Source organism: Gymnoscopelus braueri, assembly GCF_963280865.1.
Source record: "Gymnoscopelus braueri genome assembly, chromosome: 14".
Lineage (NCBI taxonomy): Eukaryota > Metazoa > Chordata > Actinopteri > Myctophiformes > Myctophidae > Gymnoscopelus > Gymnoscopelus braueri.
This window is the reverse complement of record NC_137619.1, coordinates 49,065,131-49,083,917: the sequence shown is the minus strand read 5'-3', so window position 1 is coordinate 49,083,917 and position 18,787 is coordinate 49,065,131. Positions and strand designations below refer to the sequence as shown.

At 43.5% G+C, this 18,787-nt stretch overlaps 1 protein-coding gene across 1 annotated transcript; it reads left to right on the top strand.

Annotated features, from left to right (window-relative positions):
• Positions 1–2,831: 2,831 nt before the first annotated feature.
• Positions 2,832–9,118, top strand: LOC308100680 (polyunsaturated fatty acid 5-lipoxygenase-like; the record flags this gene model as incomplete). Its single annotated transcript, XM_080449746.1, has 5 exons — positions 2,832–2,967; positions 3,295–3,463; positions 6,856–7,054; positions 7,843–7,924; positions 8,929–9,118. The coding sequence occupies exons 2-5, from the start codon at positions 3,314–3,316 to the stop codon at positions 9,116–9,118; spliced, it is 621 nt and encodes a 206-aa protein (XP_080305872.1). The 5' UTR covers positions 2,832–2,967; positions 3,295–3,313.
• Between the last annotated feature and the right edge of the window lie 9,669 nt (positions 9,119–18,787).

Here is an 18,787-nt window from a genome sequence, read left to right as displayed (position 1 = left end):
ATCTTCCGGATAAACAATACTTTGGCACGCTACTCCTCCCACAGTTTTCTTTCCCCAATTTAGTGCCATATGTCAAAATGACCGGCTTGACCGGGAATCGTGTGCTTGTATTTTGCTAAGAGATTGGTTAAATAGTTTAATTGATATTGATTTATTAGTGGATTAAATTTCCCCATCCACTTTAATGGAAAAGTGAAAAAACTCAAATTCAAGTATTTTTTTCGTCTAGTATTAGATTTTAACTCTATGCTATGTCCCCATAAGATGCTCTAAAAACTGATGGACATAATAAAAAATAAATACAATGTGTGTTCCAATGCTCAATATCATTTTCCATTATTAAATGTCTTGGTTGATGGGGTATGATTTGGGAATCATGACATTTTGTTAAACATTCATGCTAAACACTATAGTCTATAGTGGTAAAATATATACCTTATAAATAAAAGGCCCTGTTACAATGTTGAGCAGAAACAGGAGCACATCTAGCATAAGACTGAATAATACGTGTGTGTTTGTGGGGGGAATTGTATGGGTTTCTTAAAAAGCATCTTTGCAAATAACAGTGCACTTTCGAACATGTAAAGCATTTATTTTCTTTAATGAAGAAAATTCACAAATACACATCCACATGACGTTGTCAGCCAGGGAGAGGAGGGAGAGGGTGGTGGGATGGTAGGGGGAGAAGCAAACCACGCCTACTTAGGAGACCATTTGTAGGATTTGTGTACTATTTCGCCTCTAGTGGCTCCAATGGAGATTGTGTATCTTGCTATATTAACAATCTTTGTTATAGGCTCTATGCACAGCAGCCATATTTTCACTTCCTTCACAGGTGTTACCAATGATACTAATGAAGGCTCTGTTCCATTTCGTGTTGCACAGTGGTTCCACGACCCCCATAACTCTGAGAGTGTACAAATGGAACCAAATGGACCCGCAAGGGGCCATTTGAAAACCCCTTAAGGAACCATGAGGGTCACTAGACCCAGATTTTAGACCCACTGGTGTAGCAGAGTGTTTCCAGTGAGCCAACATGCACAACATCAGGACCCTGACTCTGTTTGACCACAATGGAACAGAGCCTTCATTAGTATCATTGGTAACACCTGTGAATGTCTTCACAGCATGGCTGCTGTGCATAGAGCCTATTTAAGCTTCTCTGCCTGCCTACCTACTTATTCAGGTTTCTTTTCTGGCTGCGCTGTTGTACTGCTGCTGTTAGGCTGCTGTCAAATCCTGCCGTATCTGCTGCCGTCGCTTAACTGCTGTATGCTGCTTTCCATGAATATTCTTAACGACAACATATAGCTTTAGCTCAGGGTGAGTTTGCTGTTGGCCCTCCGGGCTATGGGGCCTCAACTGTGACACAGTGACATGAGAGCAGCAGAGCCATAGACATATAAAGGTAGACGCCTCCTTCGGCTCTGAGGTATTGGTATCACGGGGACCATTTTAGCGTAGGAAAGCTTCCCTGAAGCTTCCCCGTGTGTCACAGAAGGGGGCGTTCGGTAGGCCAATCAGAGGCAGGTGGGGGGCGGGACAAAAAGACGCACTGTGAATGGCCAGTAGTCAACGCGCTGTGAGCGCTGTGATTGGCCAGTAGTCACTTTGAGTGTCCGTTTGCCTACGCGAAAATGGCGGCCGCGATACGAGTTGCTCCAACGAACTGCAGAGGCCAATGAGGTAGCAGCAGAGCAGCAGAGCAGCAGAGCAGCAGACGCTAGCTGTCAACTAGCTGTCAAAACCAAACTGCCTCAATCATTAGCTCAATTTGCTCTTAAAACTTTTATACAAAGTACACTGGACTACCCGGAGGTCGCGTGCCTGCCCTATCACGCTATTAGGGTCACCAGATCTCAGATCGACATACTTTATTGCCACAACTTAACCTAGTTTAGGCTCGTCTTTAGCCTGGTGACTAGGTTAAGCGGCTACTTGGACTACCTTTCATACCATCTACCAAGATGACGCCTGTGTGCGAGTCATGCAATCTTACCTTCACAAAGCTGAGGGATGATATATCTCGACTGAAGACCGAACTTGGTCAAAAAAGCCAACTAGTAATGGACTTTTCCACAATTGCCACAGCCCAGGCAAAGAGACCCCGACGTGAATCCAACGGTCTTTCACTTCCATCATGTAGGATTTGTTTTACATACAAGAGATATTTGTATTCATTTGTGAAACAGTAGAACGGTTCTGCAAATATCTCATAGCACTTTTAATAAAATCTCAAACCAGTGCCCATACCCTAGGTGGGGTTGGCGAAAGGGCCTTTCTGTGTGGAGTTTGCATGTTCTCCCCTTGTCTCCTAGGGTAGGTACCCTCACAAAAACATGCAGTAATCCTGGTCACTATACTGCCTCCCCCTGGCCAGCCGGGGCGCCTGATGGAGGGGAAGGGAACTGGTTGGAATAACGTGTTCCTTCCACGCGCTACGTCCAACCAGGGAAACTCTCCCCTGTCAGGTGACAAGAAGGTCAGTTGGCTCTCATGCATTGAAGGAGGCATAAGCTCGGCCCTGGCCTCCCTAGGTTGGCAGAGGGAAGGTAGTGCCCAGGATTACATAGACAATTGGCACTGGGTTACAAAATCGTGGGATAAAAATTTTAGAAAAAATTAAATAAAATCTCAAACATGTAAGGGGATTTATTACCTTGGCCTTGAAATATGACACTACAGACAGACCAATTTCTAGATGCCTCGTCATGTCAAGTAAAACACCTGCCACACCTCCAGCTCTGTTGCACACACACACACACACACACACACACACACACACACACACACACACACACACACACACAAAATGGTGTTAGATTAGAAATGTGTGAAGGAGGAGGAGGGTGTTGGAGTACAAAGAGGAGGCTTGTCTTGTTCAGCGTCCCTCAGTCAGTCAGTCTGCCGCTCAGCGTTCCTGGAGGTTTGATCTTCACCTGAACTTCAGTGGAGAACTATTTTGAGGTATGTTTACTTTACTTTTAAATTTGATACGTGGACAAACGTTGTAGCCTACTTGTTAGCCCACAATTATTTGGCACCTTTAATTACAATGAATTAATTATTACATCACATGGTACCAATTAAGCCATTGGCTAACCAATCTACAAGCTCTGCTATTTTCAAAACATTGTCACACTTTGAAATGTATTGGAAAAAAAATATTGTGAAATGTTTTTGTATTGTGAAACACTTTTGTACTTTTACTCAAGTAAACTTTTGAACACAGGACTTTTGCTTGTAACTGAGTATGTCTACATTGTTGGTTGTATTGCTACTACTTTTTTACAGTGTGAGCAGTAGTGCCATCATGCCTTCCTACACGGTGACGGTGGCCACATGCAGCCAGTGGTTTGCGGGCACTGATGACTACATCTACATAACCCTGGTGGGCACGGAGGGCTGCAGTGACAGAACACTGCTAGACAAACCTCTGTACAACGACTTCGAGAGGGGGGCCGTAAGTTGGCGCGTCTATGTTATGGAAGTGTTATGATGTACAGTATGTCTCTTGCAGTGGTGTAAAGTAACTAAGTACATTTACTCAAGTACTGTACTTAAGTACACTTTTGAGGTACTTTTACTTTACTATAGTATTTCCAATTGTCTATACTTTTACTTCTACTCCACTATCTCAGAGGCAAATATTGTATTTTTACTCCACTACAATTAATTATTTGAAAACTTTAGTTACTAGTTACTTTGCAGATATAAATATATTACATTATAAAGCATACATTAACCACTTTAGCCCTATTTTATTCCTAGGCTATTTGAAAATAGCAAAATTACATTTTAGTAATTTTACTTTTGGTACTTTAAATACATTTTGATACCAATACTTTTCTACTTTTACTCAAGTCATTTTTGAATTCCGGACTTTTACTTGTAACAGAGTACTTCTACATTGCAGTATTGATACTTTTACTTAAGTAAAACATTTGAGTACTTTTTCCACCACTGGTCTCCTGCACCGTTCTTGTTTATTTTATTTGGATCCCCATTAGCTACTACAATAGCAGCAGCTATACTCTTCCCGGGGTCCACACACAAAGAAAATACATTGCATAACATAAAAACATAAGTTAAAAACGTTAATAGCTCAAACAGTCTTACCTTTTTACCTATTGAGAAAAGAGAAAATTACACTGACACTGCAAGGAGGCTTAAAATCTTTAAAATATATGTTATTACAGTGGAATTTTCTCTTTTATAGTTTGGGATCAAATGTCTACATGCAGTACCTTGGAATGTTTTTTTCAGTTGAGCAGAACTAACCTCAAAGGCAACACTGATGAAACAACACTGCTTGTGCAACAGTCTCTAACGTTGGTTAAATGCTAGTATAGATTTACTACAGGGAATACGGGACAACAACAAAATACACTGTGGGGGGAAAAAAAAATCAAACTGTATAAAATAAGCACATTCCACTGCCCTCTGGAATGTGCAGTTCAAGTTTGAACAGCATAAAAAAACATGATAACAGATTTTTGTGAATAACATTTGAACCACATTCCCATGGTGGTTTGAAATGTGACTCAAATCTGATTTCTAAGCATGTGACTCCCTGACATGGAAGCCTGATCTATTCTTCATCGATATATGATTGTGCAGCCAGTCAACCAGTCAGTCAGTCAGCAGTGGTGGAAAGTAAATAATTACATTTACTCAAGTACTGTACTTAAGTACAATTTTGAGGTACTTTTACTTTACTGGAGTATGTCCAATTTTCTGTACTTTTACTTCTACTCCACAACATCTCAGAGGCAAATATTGTACTTTTACTCCACCACAATTATTTGAAAACTTTAGTTACCAGTTACTTTGCAGATATAAATTATTACATTTTAAAACATACATTAACCACTTCAGCCCTATTTTATACATATGCTATTTGAAAATAGCCGATCTACAAGCTCACAACGCGTCGCATCGCAACGCGTTGTGAGCTTGTAGATCTGCTATTTAAAAAGCATTTTAGTACTTTTACTTTTGATACTTTAAGTACATTTTGACACCAATACTTTTGTACTTTTAGGGCGCGCTCTCACCGCACTTTTATTTTACCTCTGGGGCAGAATCTGCCAATGCTTTGTCAATGTAAATGCGTGGATTCACGCAAGAGCGGATTTTTCCGCTTGTCGCGCAGACCTTGCGTTTATCTGCTCTACGCGACTTGTCCATTGGAAGCATAAAACTTCTGGAGGCAGGAGCTGATTTTCTCCCTCTGTCCAATCGGGTGAGTGGAAGGCGGACTCAGGAAGCAACGTGGTGCTCAAGGCAGCAGGCGGTGCGATATATGTAAGTGCACTGTCTTTGGGGAGCCTCGTTAATCATTAGACTCCCAATTCACTACTACTGGGAGTCTGAGATCGACTCCCGCTTGGGAGAAAACTTTTTCAATCCTCAACTACTTTTTTTTGCCGCTAAAGTATAGTTTTGGACCATGACGGAGGCGCGCCGACTCAGCAGACCTTGAGGCCGAGGAGTCGCGCCCGAGCGCCTCCAGGCGCGAGTGCCCGCGACGACCGGCCGATGGTCTGCTATTCGACTAAGCGCCGTCCGAGTTATGTACTGATAGGCACAGAATCGTAAATAATATTGGTGGGGACTGCGTTTGCCCCACTGACTGCGTTTGCCCCAACTGCCACTCAAAGTGACTACTGGCCCAATCACAGTGCGTCTTTCCCGGGACTTAACCAGCTGTACACAAACGCAGCACATTCCCAAAGCTGGCGCAGGCGGTGCGGGCTACGGGGACGGTCTTGAATGTGAGTGACAGGTGCGTCACAGCGTTTTTTTAGAATCCGCTGGTTGCAAAAAACTGTGGCCGCGCACAACCTGCGTTTAACAGCGGCCAGCCAACTTTTGGTGAGAGCGCGCCCTTACTCAAGTAAATTTTTAATTCCGTTTTTTGTAACAGAGTATTTCTACAATGCAGATTTGATACTTTTACTTAAAGGGGATTTTTTTTACCACGGTTTTCTTACCTTTTCTATGATGTTATGATATCCTAGGATGAATTAGCCTGGTTAACCCTCCCTCCGGAAATCTAATTTCCATTTGATTCCAGGAGTGAGTCTGGCCTGATCGCCCATTGTGGGGGTTTCTAGTGGAATTACCAACTAACCGAGCCTATCAGCGTCGTCGCACATCGTTTTGTGATTGACAGCGACAGTTGGCCAATCAGGTGGCAAGTTTGAGTGAGCCCGAATGGCACCGAGTGCAGCCTGAATGCAGCCGACAAAACACGAACGGCAGCCATCTTTTCTGTCCGCTATTTTCTCCGCTATTTTTTTACTTCAAAAAACTCTCAAACTTCTATTTTGAGGCACGGAATTTACTTATAATATATCGTTTGGATAGAATTTAGTTGTTTAACTTCATACATGTGGTCAATTAATCATGACAGAGCCTATTTAAAAATAAAAATTTAGAGAACCGGTAGGGGCGGGCAGTGACACCCATGTATCCGAATAAGGCAACCCATCACCCGTCAACGGTATTACTCCCGCCCACAGCCAATATTGCAGAATGGGCGATCAGGCCAGACTCACTCCTGGAATCAAATGGAAATGAGATTTTTCTACTCTACCATTCATCCTAGGATATCATAACATCATAGAAAAGGTAAGAAAACCGTGATCCAAAACTCCTCTTTAAGTAAGAAACGTGAGTACGTTTTCCATTACAGTCAGTCAGTCAGTCAGCCAGCCAGCCAGTCAGTCAGTCAGCCAGCCAGCCAGCCAGCCAGCCAGCCAGCCACACACATCAACTACTACAAACAAAGTCAATCTAACTCGACGTATGTCCTTATATGCTGTGTGGCCATTGGCTGTATACGCGCAGGTGGACTCGTACGACGTGAGCGTAGGGGAGGACCTGGGCGTCGTGGAGATGGTGAGGATGGAGAAGAAGAAGTACTGGGTGCAGGACGACTGGTACTGCAGGTACATCACGGTGAAGACACCGGCCGGGGAATACCTGGAGTTCCCCTGCTTCCGCTGGCTGGTGGGCGACAAGGAAGTGCAGCTCCGGGACGGGCGAGGTACGTCGTTTTAGCCTGGTTCTCATTGGGGCGGGGGGGGGGTTCCAGGTGGTCCCCAGCTAAATTTGTTAATGAAGCATCACACTCATTTTAAAGGGATAGTTCACCCCCAAAATGACTTTTTTCCTATCAGGATATTTTTTAGTTTTCGTCACATTCCTAAGACAAAAATTGGATGACCGGCAGCGGTTCCGGTAGGAGACACAAAGAGTCTCCTTTGTGTCTCCTACCGGAACCGCTGCCTACCGGTCCACTGGTCATCAAATTATTGGCTTAGGAATGCAACAAAAACAAAAAAATATCTATGAATTCAAGTCTGCGGTCAAAATACATACTGGTTTAGTCATCATCCCCTCTGCCTACCTCACTGTGTGTCTGCCTTGTCTGTTGTAGAGGCAGATAGTATGTCGGTCTGACCGATGTATCGGCCATTATTAGACTTTTTATGAAAACATTTTCGCAAGTTTTCAAACATTCTCAAACATTGCAGATCTACAAGCTGTTGGTCTGCTGTATTTGAAACCTTTTGAATAACTTCAATTAACATTTTCTGAAATAGAAACTTTAATCAAATCAATGTTTATTTTAGTTTAAATTGATTAGAAAATGTTGCAATTCTGACAAAATATGGGTCAAAATATCATTAGGATATCATTACAGTATCATTAATATAGAAATCGGACATTGGTCGGGCTCTAGTCTCTGCCTATATGACAGTATGTCTGCATGTCTTTTTTATCCATATCTCTTCCACTAGTCTGACTTGTTTGTTATTTGTGTTTTTTTAGCACGTTTGCCAAAAGACGACAAGACAATGCAGGCCAAACAGCACCGATACAAGGAGCTGGAATGGAGGCGAAAAGTGTACAGGCAAGATCCACGTTTACTTCACAGAGAAGTTGAATCACTGAAACAACACCTTCCATTCAGTTTACATTTCATTACATACAGCACATTTGAGATGTTGTATCCTGCTGCTTGGGGCGACCAGTGCAGCAGCAACAATGTGGTAAATTTTGTGCTAAACATTGTAACTAAAGTGTTGAGTCTAGTAGATCAGTGGTTCTCAACCTGTGGGTCGGTCGGGACACCCAGGGGGGTCCCCACATGATTTTTTGGAGGGTCCCCAAAGACAATTTAAGGACTTATAAGACCTTTTTAATACTTTAACATTTAAGCGTAGCGTTAGTTCATGCAGGACACGGAAGTATTGCACGCCTCAGCTGTCAGTCAGCTGATGTGAACATCAGCTTTCCCCATTCACAGCTCTGCTGGTCATTACGTCACACATTCATACTCCAATCACAGCTCACGCATTAGCAAAGAGGTTCCTTTAAATACGGCTTCGTATTCACTAGGTCTCTGCTTGTTTGCTGCCTGATTCAAATACTTATGATTATCATTTGTATCTGCTAATTCAAACTGATATCTCAATGTATTACTTATTGTTTGATATTGTATCCCTATGGGGGTTTTGCTTAGAATTCCCTGATTTTGCTTAGCATGCTGCTTGGACAAAATTCAGGGAATATCTCCAAGAGCGGAGCCTTTAACGCCAAGCTTAACTGTTCCATTTGTTGGCCAAATTGTCAAATAATATAACATAAGTAAGAGGCAACAATTGTGAAAATAGGCGATCTACCAACTCACAACGCCTCGCCACCCGAGGCGTTGTGAGCTTGTAGATCTGCTATTTTCACAATATGTATCTGTGGGAACATGCCTCAACTCCTACAATTCCAAGTGCTTGTCATGGTGGTGGGGAGTCCCCAGTTAAAAATATGATTATTTTGGGGGGTCGCAGCCTGAAAAGGTTGAGCGCCACTGGTGTAGTGAACAATAACATTGTGACTAAAGTGTGGACTCTACTTTAGATGGAGTGAGTGGCAGCCAGGCTTTCCCATGAACATCGATGCTAAGACGTACAGTGAGCTTCCCCGGGACATCCAGTTCGACAGCGACAAAGGAGTGGACTTTATACTGAACCACAGCAAAGCGTACGTACTGCTAGATCAGCTGAAACCAAAGTACTGTCTGCAGTTGGCACTGTTGACACCATCTTGAAGGAGCTCTTCACCTATTTTCAAACTTCTCTTCATATAAGTCCTCGCTATTGTTCATTATAAGATGGCAACATTTCTGTCTATTCATCATTAATGGGTATTACGAGCTAACTGAAACTACAACCTCTTTCTGAAAAGTTAGCATGCTGAAAAAGAGGCCATTGTTCTTGCATCAATAAAATAATATAAAATAATAAAAATTATATATATATATATATATATATATATATATATATATATATATATATATATATATATATATATATATTATTATATTATTATATTATTATTAATTTATTATTTTTTTTGGAAAAAAATGTGCTCCAGTTCTAGGATTAATACGGTAATTTCCTGGTCGCGCGGCCCAATTATTAGTTACATTACTGTTGGGCTAGGACATGGCGTAATTTACATAGGGTTGCTGGGTTAAACTCCCCCCCACCCCCCCCCCCCCCCCGTTGACAAAACGGTGGGCCGGTTCGGAAAATCCCAGAGCTGAATTTTGGTCCCAGCACGCCCCTGCCTTTAATGCACCTTAGTAGTGCACCATAGTAGTGCATTCTTGAGCCTTAGTGAGGCCTAATTATGGAATATGAAGACGACACACAGGATTAAACTTCACTTTTTTTATGAACTGTGCATAAAATACAAGATGTGGTATTAGTATTGTTAAGTGTGTATGGCTGTGTGAACTGCATGAGTACTCGCACATGCATACAAAAGCAACTGAATTGAAACCAGAATATTTAACCGATTCAATCCCTGAACGCACCTAAAATTGTCTTCTAAATCCTAACAGTTTTCTGAAAACCGTATGTTGCTATAATATCAGTGGTTCTGAAACTTTTTCATGTCAAGGACTATGTATTTGGTTGCGGACCCCATCTCAAAATATTTCGTTCCAGGGGACTCCCAGAAGCAAAGATTTGAGTTACAAAGCTACAAGCTCATAGCGCTGCACTTGGTGCCGTGCTATGAGCTTGTATATCTGCTATTTTTGAATAGCTAAAGTATAAAATAATGGCTATAGCTAAAATCTAAAATGACACAGATGCGTTCCCGAATTGAATGGGTTAAGAGGAGAGAGAGCAGCAAGGTGAGACTGATGCAGGCACAAACATAGGGTAATTGTAACCAAATTAGGACGGACTAGAATGCATGTGACAGGGCCATCCATAGCCATTACATTTCCATGGCCTTTTATATGCCACGTGTCCAAATTGTCGTGTTGCAAAACTCTCAAGCGTGGGTTAGTAATTCGTATTGAACGAGCGTGGCATGTTTTAATGAGACCAAATACATCCCTTTTCACCCGGGGCCAAAAGAAATGTTGCCGGATCTGCTTGTAGATTTTTCTAACCCCCGTACACCCAGCTACACATCATAGGAAGCTTTCAACACCATGTCCCTGAATATAGCTGGCACCACACTTTGCAAAATGGGGGTTCCCACACCATTCTCGCCCTTTACCTTGAACACACCCTTTCCTAGGACTCATAGTGTGCTTTACCATGCAAGTTGGGAAAACCTAATAGTCACAGGTTCAGATGCATGATTATGGATCCCACCAATGCTCCAGGATATACTGTAGACCCGTCTTACCTGTCTGATTGGCTCCCTGGCAGGCATAGTTTTACTGAGGTTAGGGTTAAGGTTAGGTTTAGGCATAGTTTTACTGAGGTTAGGGTTAAGGTTAGGTTTAGGCATAGTTGCAAAAACGAGAACTGTCAATCACAGCAACTACTGACCAATCACAGCGGGGTTTGCCAAGAGCTGGCGTGGGGTCCATAATAACACGGTTCAGACACCTCTGTTTTTAACCCCTCTGAATGTAAAGGCTGCGATACAGGAACCTGTGTAACCACAGTAGGTGATGGAGCCTCAGCCCACAATTTATCACCTGCAAGATCATTACCCAGGATTATACCCCTTCCACAGGCAACTCAGGGCGCACACCCACCACCACCCCAGCAACCAAACCACACTACTATCTCACTCTATGCACGGGTACTGGAATGATTTTCATCTCCATCATTGAAATAAAATCACCCATGTTTGACACTGAGGAGAATGGAATTACGGCTTGACGGATGTATGTTTATAATGCGCCTGTATCTCTCAAGATCTTCACTGCAACTGCCTTTCCAACAGGCAGAGACGCATAATCCTCTGAAATGCATACTGAATAAAGTTATGCGTCTCTGGCTGCCCCTGTTATACCTTGAAGTAAGGCTGTTTTTTCAATAAACTGCCTTACTTGAAGGCATAACAAGGGCAGCCAAAGTGACAGGTTTTATTTGTGCAACACCTGACCACTTCTCTTTAGTTTGAATAGCAAGCAGGGCAATCCTTTTTCCAATTCCCTTTACCATGGCAGTAAACCTCAGTGTCGTCATGTTTCCATGAACTAGGCTCAAGTTCAGCAAAACTTGAATCTCCTTGACCCCCAAAATGTTTACCAGGCCTACATCCTGGACCACTGGTCTGACGCATACCACAGTCCTCACCAAATGCATTTTTGTGTGTTAAAAGATACTCACAGGCTAAGATGGCTGCTTCTTGAGGTGTTTGAGCTTTTCTCTCATTTATGTAAGTAGCAATATTAACTGGTACACAGTTTTTAAATTGTTTAAAGAGTTATCAAGTCACAAAGCTCTTTAAAAGTTTTAACCTCTGATGCCAAACACCATCAGTTAAACTGGACCAACATATCCCTCACATATTTAACATACGTTTGATGTGCAATTTTCCTGCCTTTTCTAAAACGTTGTCGATATGCTTCGGATATTCATTTGTATGTATTTCATATTTTTACTCTGCTACTGTTAAAGAAGCATAGGCCTCCTGCGCCTTACCTGTTGACACATTGCAGCAGCAGGGTGCGCTCACCATCACACCAGCCCCTGGAGTCTGCCCCCGCTCAAACAGGGAAAAGAACAAATCAGAATCTTTCTCTGAAAAATTGGGAAGTAACTGCAAGTTAGAACCAAATTGTTTTTGTTCCCGAGTACTCCATTTAAAAATGTCTTGTTCCAATTCTAACAATTCAGTTTTTTGTTTCATCTCCTTCAACTCTTTCCCATATGCAAGTTTCATCTTCAGCTATTCTTTTTGCTGTTCAAAGGCTAAACATTCGGAGGTGTTTTACCATCTTCTTCGGTCACTTCTGTAAGGGTCTCATCCTCTGATGGAACCTCCGGTAACACGCCCTGTGCTACCAATCCATCAGAAAGACCCTATAACCTTTGAACGTTTGTCACAGACCTCCACCTTGAAGTGCTCTGCTACTTTTAACAGCTTCTCGTTTGTGCATTTATCCAGCACTTCCACAGATGGAGCCTGAATAAACGCCTCTATCAAAAAAACTATGTTTTACACATTACTTTACAAATTGTGCAAAGGTTTGAACAAAAAAGAGGCAAAGGGGACCCATCGGACTTCATTTCCTACCGGGCCGGTCATTTCCGGTCATAGCCACGGAGCTGCAAGGTTTGTTTTGATCCGAATGTAGGATTCCAAAAGCCAAAACATCAGTCAGCATCCGTGCCCCAGTGTAATTCAGGTGAAGACCATCTCGGTTAAAAAGATGAATATTTCCCCAGAACACGTTAAAATTATCAATAAAAGCTATGCCATGAGCATTACAGGCGGAGGACAGCCATGTATTCAGGCTGAGCAGCCTGCTGAATCGCTCTAACCCGCGATTTATCGTGGGAAGTGGACCCGAGATAAATACTCTACATTTGAGTGAGCTGAGGACATCAAACAAGTGGGCAGTCACATTTTAAAAGTTCAGAGCGGGGCTTGGACGTATCATTACAACCCACTGTTACCCACATGAATAACCAGACGTTCAATCTGCGGGTGGGATTTTATGGTGTCTGGAATTTTGTCGGCGATATCAAGTACTTCAGCCCCAGGGAAACACAGAGTATGGGCATTGTTGAGTCTCACGTTTCTTATAATGGAATCGCCGATTACCAGACTTGATGGAAGTTTCTGTGGCTCGGTGGCAGCGTCAGCCACCGGCTGCTTCTGCTTACCATGGCTCTGCGAGGGAGCAGGACCGCTGGCACCACGGGGACCACGGTGAGCTACCGCCGGCTGCTCGCCGCGGCGCTGCGGGGGAGTGCACCCGCTGGAGCTTGACCCATGCCCGGCTACTGCCGCCTGCAGTTTACCCTGGCTCTGCGAGGGAGCGAGGCCATTTACTTTTGACCTGGGAGCCGCCACCGGCCGTTCACCACGGCTCTGCGGGTTGGTGCTGTGCTCGACAGCGGTCTGGATGGTAGTTGCCGCCGGTTGGGAAGTCGTCGCTGCTCCAGCTACTCCAGCAGGTGAAAGTTGCTTAGGCCCAGGGGACCGGTAGGACAGCGGTGTAAAGTCCTGCATATCCAGGATGGAAAATACATTTTTAATCTGGATCCCCCCCTGGAGCTGTTTGGGGCGACCTGGCAACCTGGCCGTTTTTCGACCTCCAGCTACAGCCCAGTGTTCCACAGGTTTGTGTCGGGGTCTCTTTGCCTGGGCTGTGGCAATTGTGGAAAAGTCCATTACTAGCTGGCTTTTTTGACCAAGTTCGGTCTTCAGTCGAGATATATCATCCCTCAGCTTTGTGAAGGTAAGATTGCATGACTCGCACACAGGCGTCATCTTGGTAGATGGTATGAAAGGTAGTCCAAGTAGCCGCTTAACCTAGTCACCAGGCTAAAGACGAGCCTAAACTAGGTTAAGTTGTGGCAATAAAGTATGTCGATCTGAGATCTGGTGACCCTAATAGCGTGATAGGGCAGGCACGCGACCTCCGGGTAGTCCAGTGTACTTTGTATAAAAGTTTTAAGAGCAAATTGAGCTAATGATTGAGGCAGTTTGGTTTTGACAGCTAGTTGACAGCTAGCCTCTGCTGCTCTGCTGCTCTGCTGCTCTGCTGCTACCTCATTGGCCTCTGCAGTTCGTTGGAGCAACTCGTATCGCGGCCGCCATTTTCGTGTAGGCAAACGGACACTCAAAGTGACTACTGGCCAATCACAGCGCTCACAGCGCGTTGACTACTGGCCAATCACAGTGCGTCTTTTCTAAGACCTGTCAGAATCTAGTTGTCCCGCCCCCACCTGCCTCTGATTGGCCTACCGAACGCCCCCTTCTGTGACACACGGGGAAGCTTCAGGGAAGCTTTCCTACGCTAAAATGGCCCCCGTGATACCAATGCCTCAGAGCCGAAGGAGGCGTCTACCTTTATATGTCTATAGCCAGATTCCAAACCCGAAAATCTCGGCCACTCGCTCACTCCCACTCGGTCACTCCGACTCCAAACCGGATGTGCTAAATTCCAATTACTCAGTTGCTTCTTGGAGGAGGCGAGTGGAGTCGAGTGGAGGAGCCGAGGGGGCTCTCTACTTCCGCATTTAGCGAGTGTACATCAAGTGTAGGCTCGACCACTCTCCACAGCTCCTCCGCTGCAGACTTCCGCATCACGTGTACACGTTTTTTTTGTTTTTTCCCTTCTCCCGTGACGTATACATGGTCCTCCTCCACATGTGGCCACACAAACAATGCTTGAAACCCGAAACCATGCCCCGAAAACACCGGCTGCCCCCCCTCGCCCCCGCCGATCACTCGTTGCCCATCTCTCACACACACACACACACACACACACACACACACACACACACACACACACACACACACACACACACACACACAGTGTAAATTAACTGAAAAGACGCAACAAACCACTGGCTTTATTGCTTTGTATGATATAAAGTATAATACAATTATATACATTGTAATATATTGTGCACACTTATACTGTCTCAAAAGCTGATGCCTCAATGCAGTGCGGACTACTAGCTATAAATTACTGTGACAAAGATTATGTTTAAAATAATGTATTGTATTTATATATAGACTGTATATAGGGTGACTATATTCTGAATTCCCCAAAAAGAGGACACTTTACGCTATTTAACTATAGCCGTACTCATTCAATTCTGAACCGATTCTTAAATTTTAAAATTCTCTATTTGCTGTGAAGGGTCTTCTTTCATGTATATCAGTCATGATTTATTTCGCTATCAAACAATATCAAGCAAAATCACAAAATCTTTTTATTCTTTTTTCTTCGTCCCAGAAGTGGGGAGGATATCACCCAAACTCTCAAAACCCCGGACATTTGAAGGATTTTATAAAACCCCCCCAGACAGCCCCCCAAAAGAAGATATGTCCGGGTAAAAGAGGACGTATGGCCACCCTGCATGAATGATGTAATTCAGAGTCAGACATACTCTGTAATATACGGTGGCTGTTATAAGCAGCAGTGCCGTGCGGGACTGCTGCGGGGGGTGGGGGGTCTGGGGACTGTACAAGCAAAAAGAGGGACGGGTCAGTCAGGATTTAATTCATAAATGTAAGTTTGCTCATCCTGGCGCTTCGTTCACTATTTCAGGAATAAATGGCTTTGCACAAAATGTTAACTATAAAGATAACAATGTGGCCATCCACATTGATGAATTGTCTATTCTTATATTCTGTATTATTCTATACCTGCATATTATTCTATGCATATATATTATTTTCATGGCAATGACAAGCGATCGGCTCGGTTGGCTGTGTTGGCTGTGTTCCAGTGATCCAGCTGTGTGAGACGTCATAAGTGATCGCGGAATTAGCCGTCGCTTTGAAATGACGCGCTAAGTGCAGTCCGATCCTTTGAAGCCAGCTGGTCGGCCACTCGTCCTCGCAAATAATCCTCGGCTCCTCGCAGGGGCGGGGCTTAGGCGCGAGTGGAGGAAGCGAGGAGAGTGAGCGAGTGACCGAACTTTGGGGAATGGAATCTGGCTTATGGCTCTGCTGCTCTCATGTCACTGTGTCACAGTTGAGGCCCCATAGCCCGGAGGGCCAACAGCAAACTCACCCTGAGCTAAAGCTATATGTTGTCGTTAAGAATATTCATGGAAAGCAGCATACAGCAGTTAAGCGACGGCAGCAGATACGGCAGGATTTGACAGCAGCCTAACAGCAGCAGTACAACAGCGCAGCCAGAAAAGAAACCTGAATAAGTAGGTAAGCAGGCAGAGAAGCTTAGATAGGCTCTATGCACAGCAGCCATGCTGTGAAGACATTCACAGGTGTTACCAATGATACTAATGAAGGCTCTGTTCCATTGTGGTCAAACAGAGTCAGGGTCCTGATGTTGTGCATGTTGGCTCACTGGAAACACTCTGCTACACCAGTGGGTCTAAAATTTGGGTCTAGTGACCCTCATGGTTCCTTAAGGGGTTTTCAAATGGCCCCTTGCAGGTCCATTTGGTTCCATTTGTACACTCTCAGAGTTATGGGGGTCGTGGAACCACTGTGCTACACGAAATGGAACAGAGCCTTCATTAGTATCATTGGTAACACCTGTGAAGGAAGTGAAAATATGGCTGCTGTGCATAGAGCCTATAACAAAGATTGTTAATATAGCAAGATACACAATCTCCATTGGAGCCACTAGAGGCGAAATAGTACACAAATCCTACAAATGGTCTCCTAAGTAGGCGTGGTTTGCTTCTCCCCCTACCATCCCACCACCCTCTCCCTCCTCTCCCTGGCTGACAACGTCATGTGGATGTGTATTTGTGAATTTTCTTCATTAAAGAAAATAAATGCTTTACATGTTCGGAAGTGCACTGTTATTTGCAAAGATGCTTTTTAAGAAACCCATACAATTCCCCCCACAAACAAACACGTATTATTCAGTCTTATGCTAGATGTGCTCCTGTTTCTGCTCAACATTGTAACAGGGCCTTTTATTTATAAGGTATATATTTTACCACTATAGACTATAGTGTTTAGCATGAATGTTTAAATCATACCCCATCAACCAAGACATTTAATAATGGAAAATGATATTGAGCATTGGAACACACATTGTATTTATTTTTTATTATGTCCATCAGTTTTTAGAGCATCTTATGGGGACAGAGCATAGAGTTAAAATCTAATATAATAATGAAATATAATACAAGGGACAGAGCCCTCTATGTCTCGTCCGTCAGACTGCAGATGGACCGAGATGGACCCTTCAGATATCTTCCCAAATCTCGCGAGAGTGTGTTGCTGGGATAGAGAAAAGTCGATAACAAAGTTGATTTTCTCCTCATTTGTGTCACAAAAAAAAAAAGCCATTTTAGTATGAAAATCTTGTACATATTGTGTGTCTTGTGACGATCGGGTCCAATATTTAGTTCAGTAACCATGGAGCTAAAGAATGGTTCAGAAGCTGTGTTCACGTTCACTCTTCCATTGGAATCAATAGACTCCAAGCTGCTTCCTGTCTCCTAAAAAGGCGTCCACCTACGTCACGCAGAAACGGGAAGTAAACCGGAGAATGCGACCCTTGCTATTTCCCTCTTGGCCTATAACCATCTAGATGGAGAAGAGTGCATGTGACTGGTCACCTGATCGGGATGGCGCGCTCCCTTGAGTTGCCTGCCTGAACTAGCTCCGCGAGCTGCGCCTCATGAAAGGAAACATAAACAGCAACACAACAACAAATTACTGACATGAAATACACACACATCTGTAAAATATATCAGAAACACATACATTTATCGTCATGTAAACACTCTCAATTCTGACATGAAATATACACACACAACTGCAGTAAACATACCAGAAAAATGACACGCAGCAATAACACCCTTGTAGTAACACTGATGCCTGCAGGAAAGTTCGTACTGACCAGTGAGCATCCACTCTATTTATTATGGTTTTGGTCTACCCATGTGGGTGTAACATTCTGTTGATTAATCATGTGACTTGGTACTGTCTTAAATGACGCAACTCAGGCTCCAGCACTGTTCTTTAACAGTGGCTACCGTCCTGATCTGGTCTAATCAATTCAACTCTCTCAACACTGAACACTCTCATGTGACATGTACAAAGTCCCCTGGTTTCAATAGTGTAGTCACAGCTGTAGCTTCTTAGAATTGCATATATTTGTACTTATTATGGCTAAATATCCTGAAACATTCTGAAAATAAGATGCAGGAATGTGCCAGAAGGCCACATGTGCAGGTAACATGCCAATACTAACGCCACCGTTACATCATAATAATGGATTAGAATGGATGGAGAATGTGACTCTTGTTAATTTGCACAATCAGCCATTGCATGGTCAGATCTAAACATCGCTTTTAAATGTTTTAAGTTTATTTTTGTGTTTGTCTTGTCTTTTAGGTGTTGAATGTTTAAATTGGCAGATTTTAGACATTTGGGGTGCTTTTTGTAGGTGTAATCGATGTCACTTTAACCATGCACTTGAAAGCGTTTTTATATGCCTTACTGATGTAATTTGCACAAGAAGAATTCCTGCCTCCTGTCGTTTGGACAACGCTACGAATGCGTGTGATTTAAATCAGAATTAATAGCTCATATAAAACTCTTTCTTGAATAGATGGGTGGTCCTTAAAAGGACCGTTGTGTTTAGAGTGTACTATTTGACAATGTAAAAAAATCCAAAACTATTGTATGTATCAGTATACAGTATATATTGTTTTCCTGGCTCAACAGAAAGGTCTGCATTGTTACCTTGATACGTTTTTACGCGCGCAGCGCGCGCGCACGCACGCACGCACGCACGCACGCACGCACGCACGCACGCACGCACGCACGCACGCACGCACAC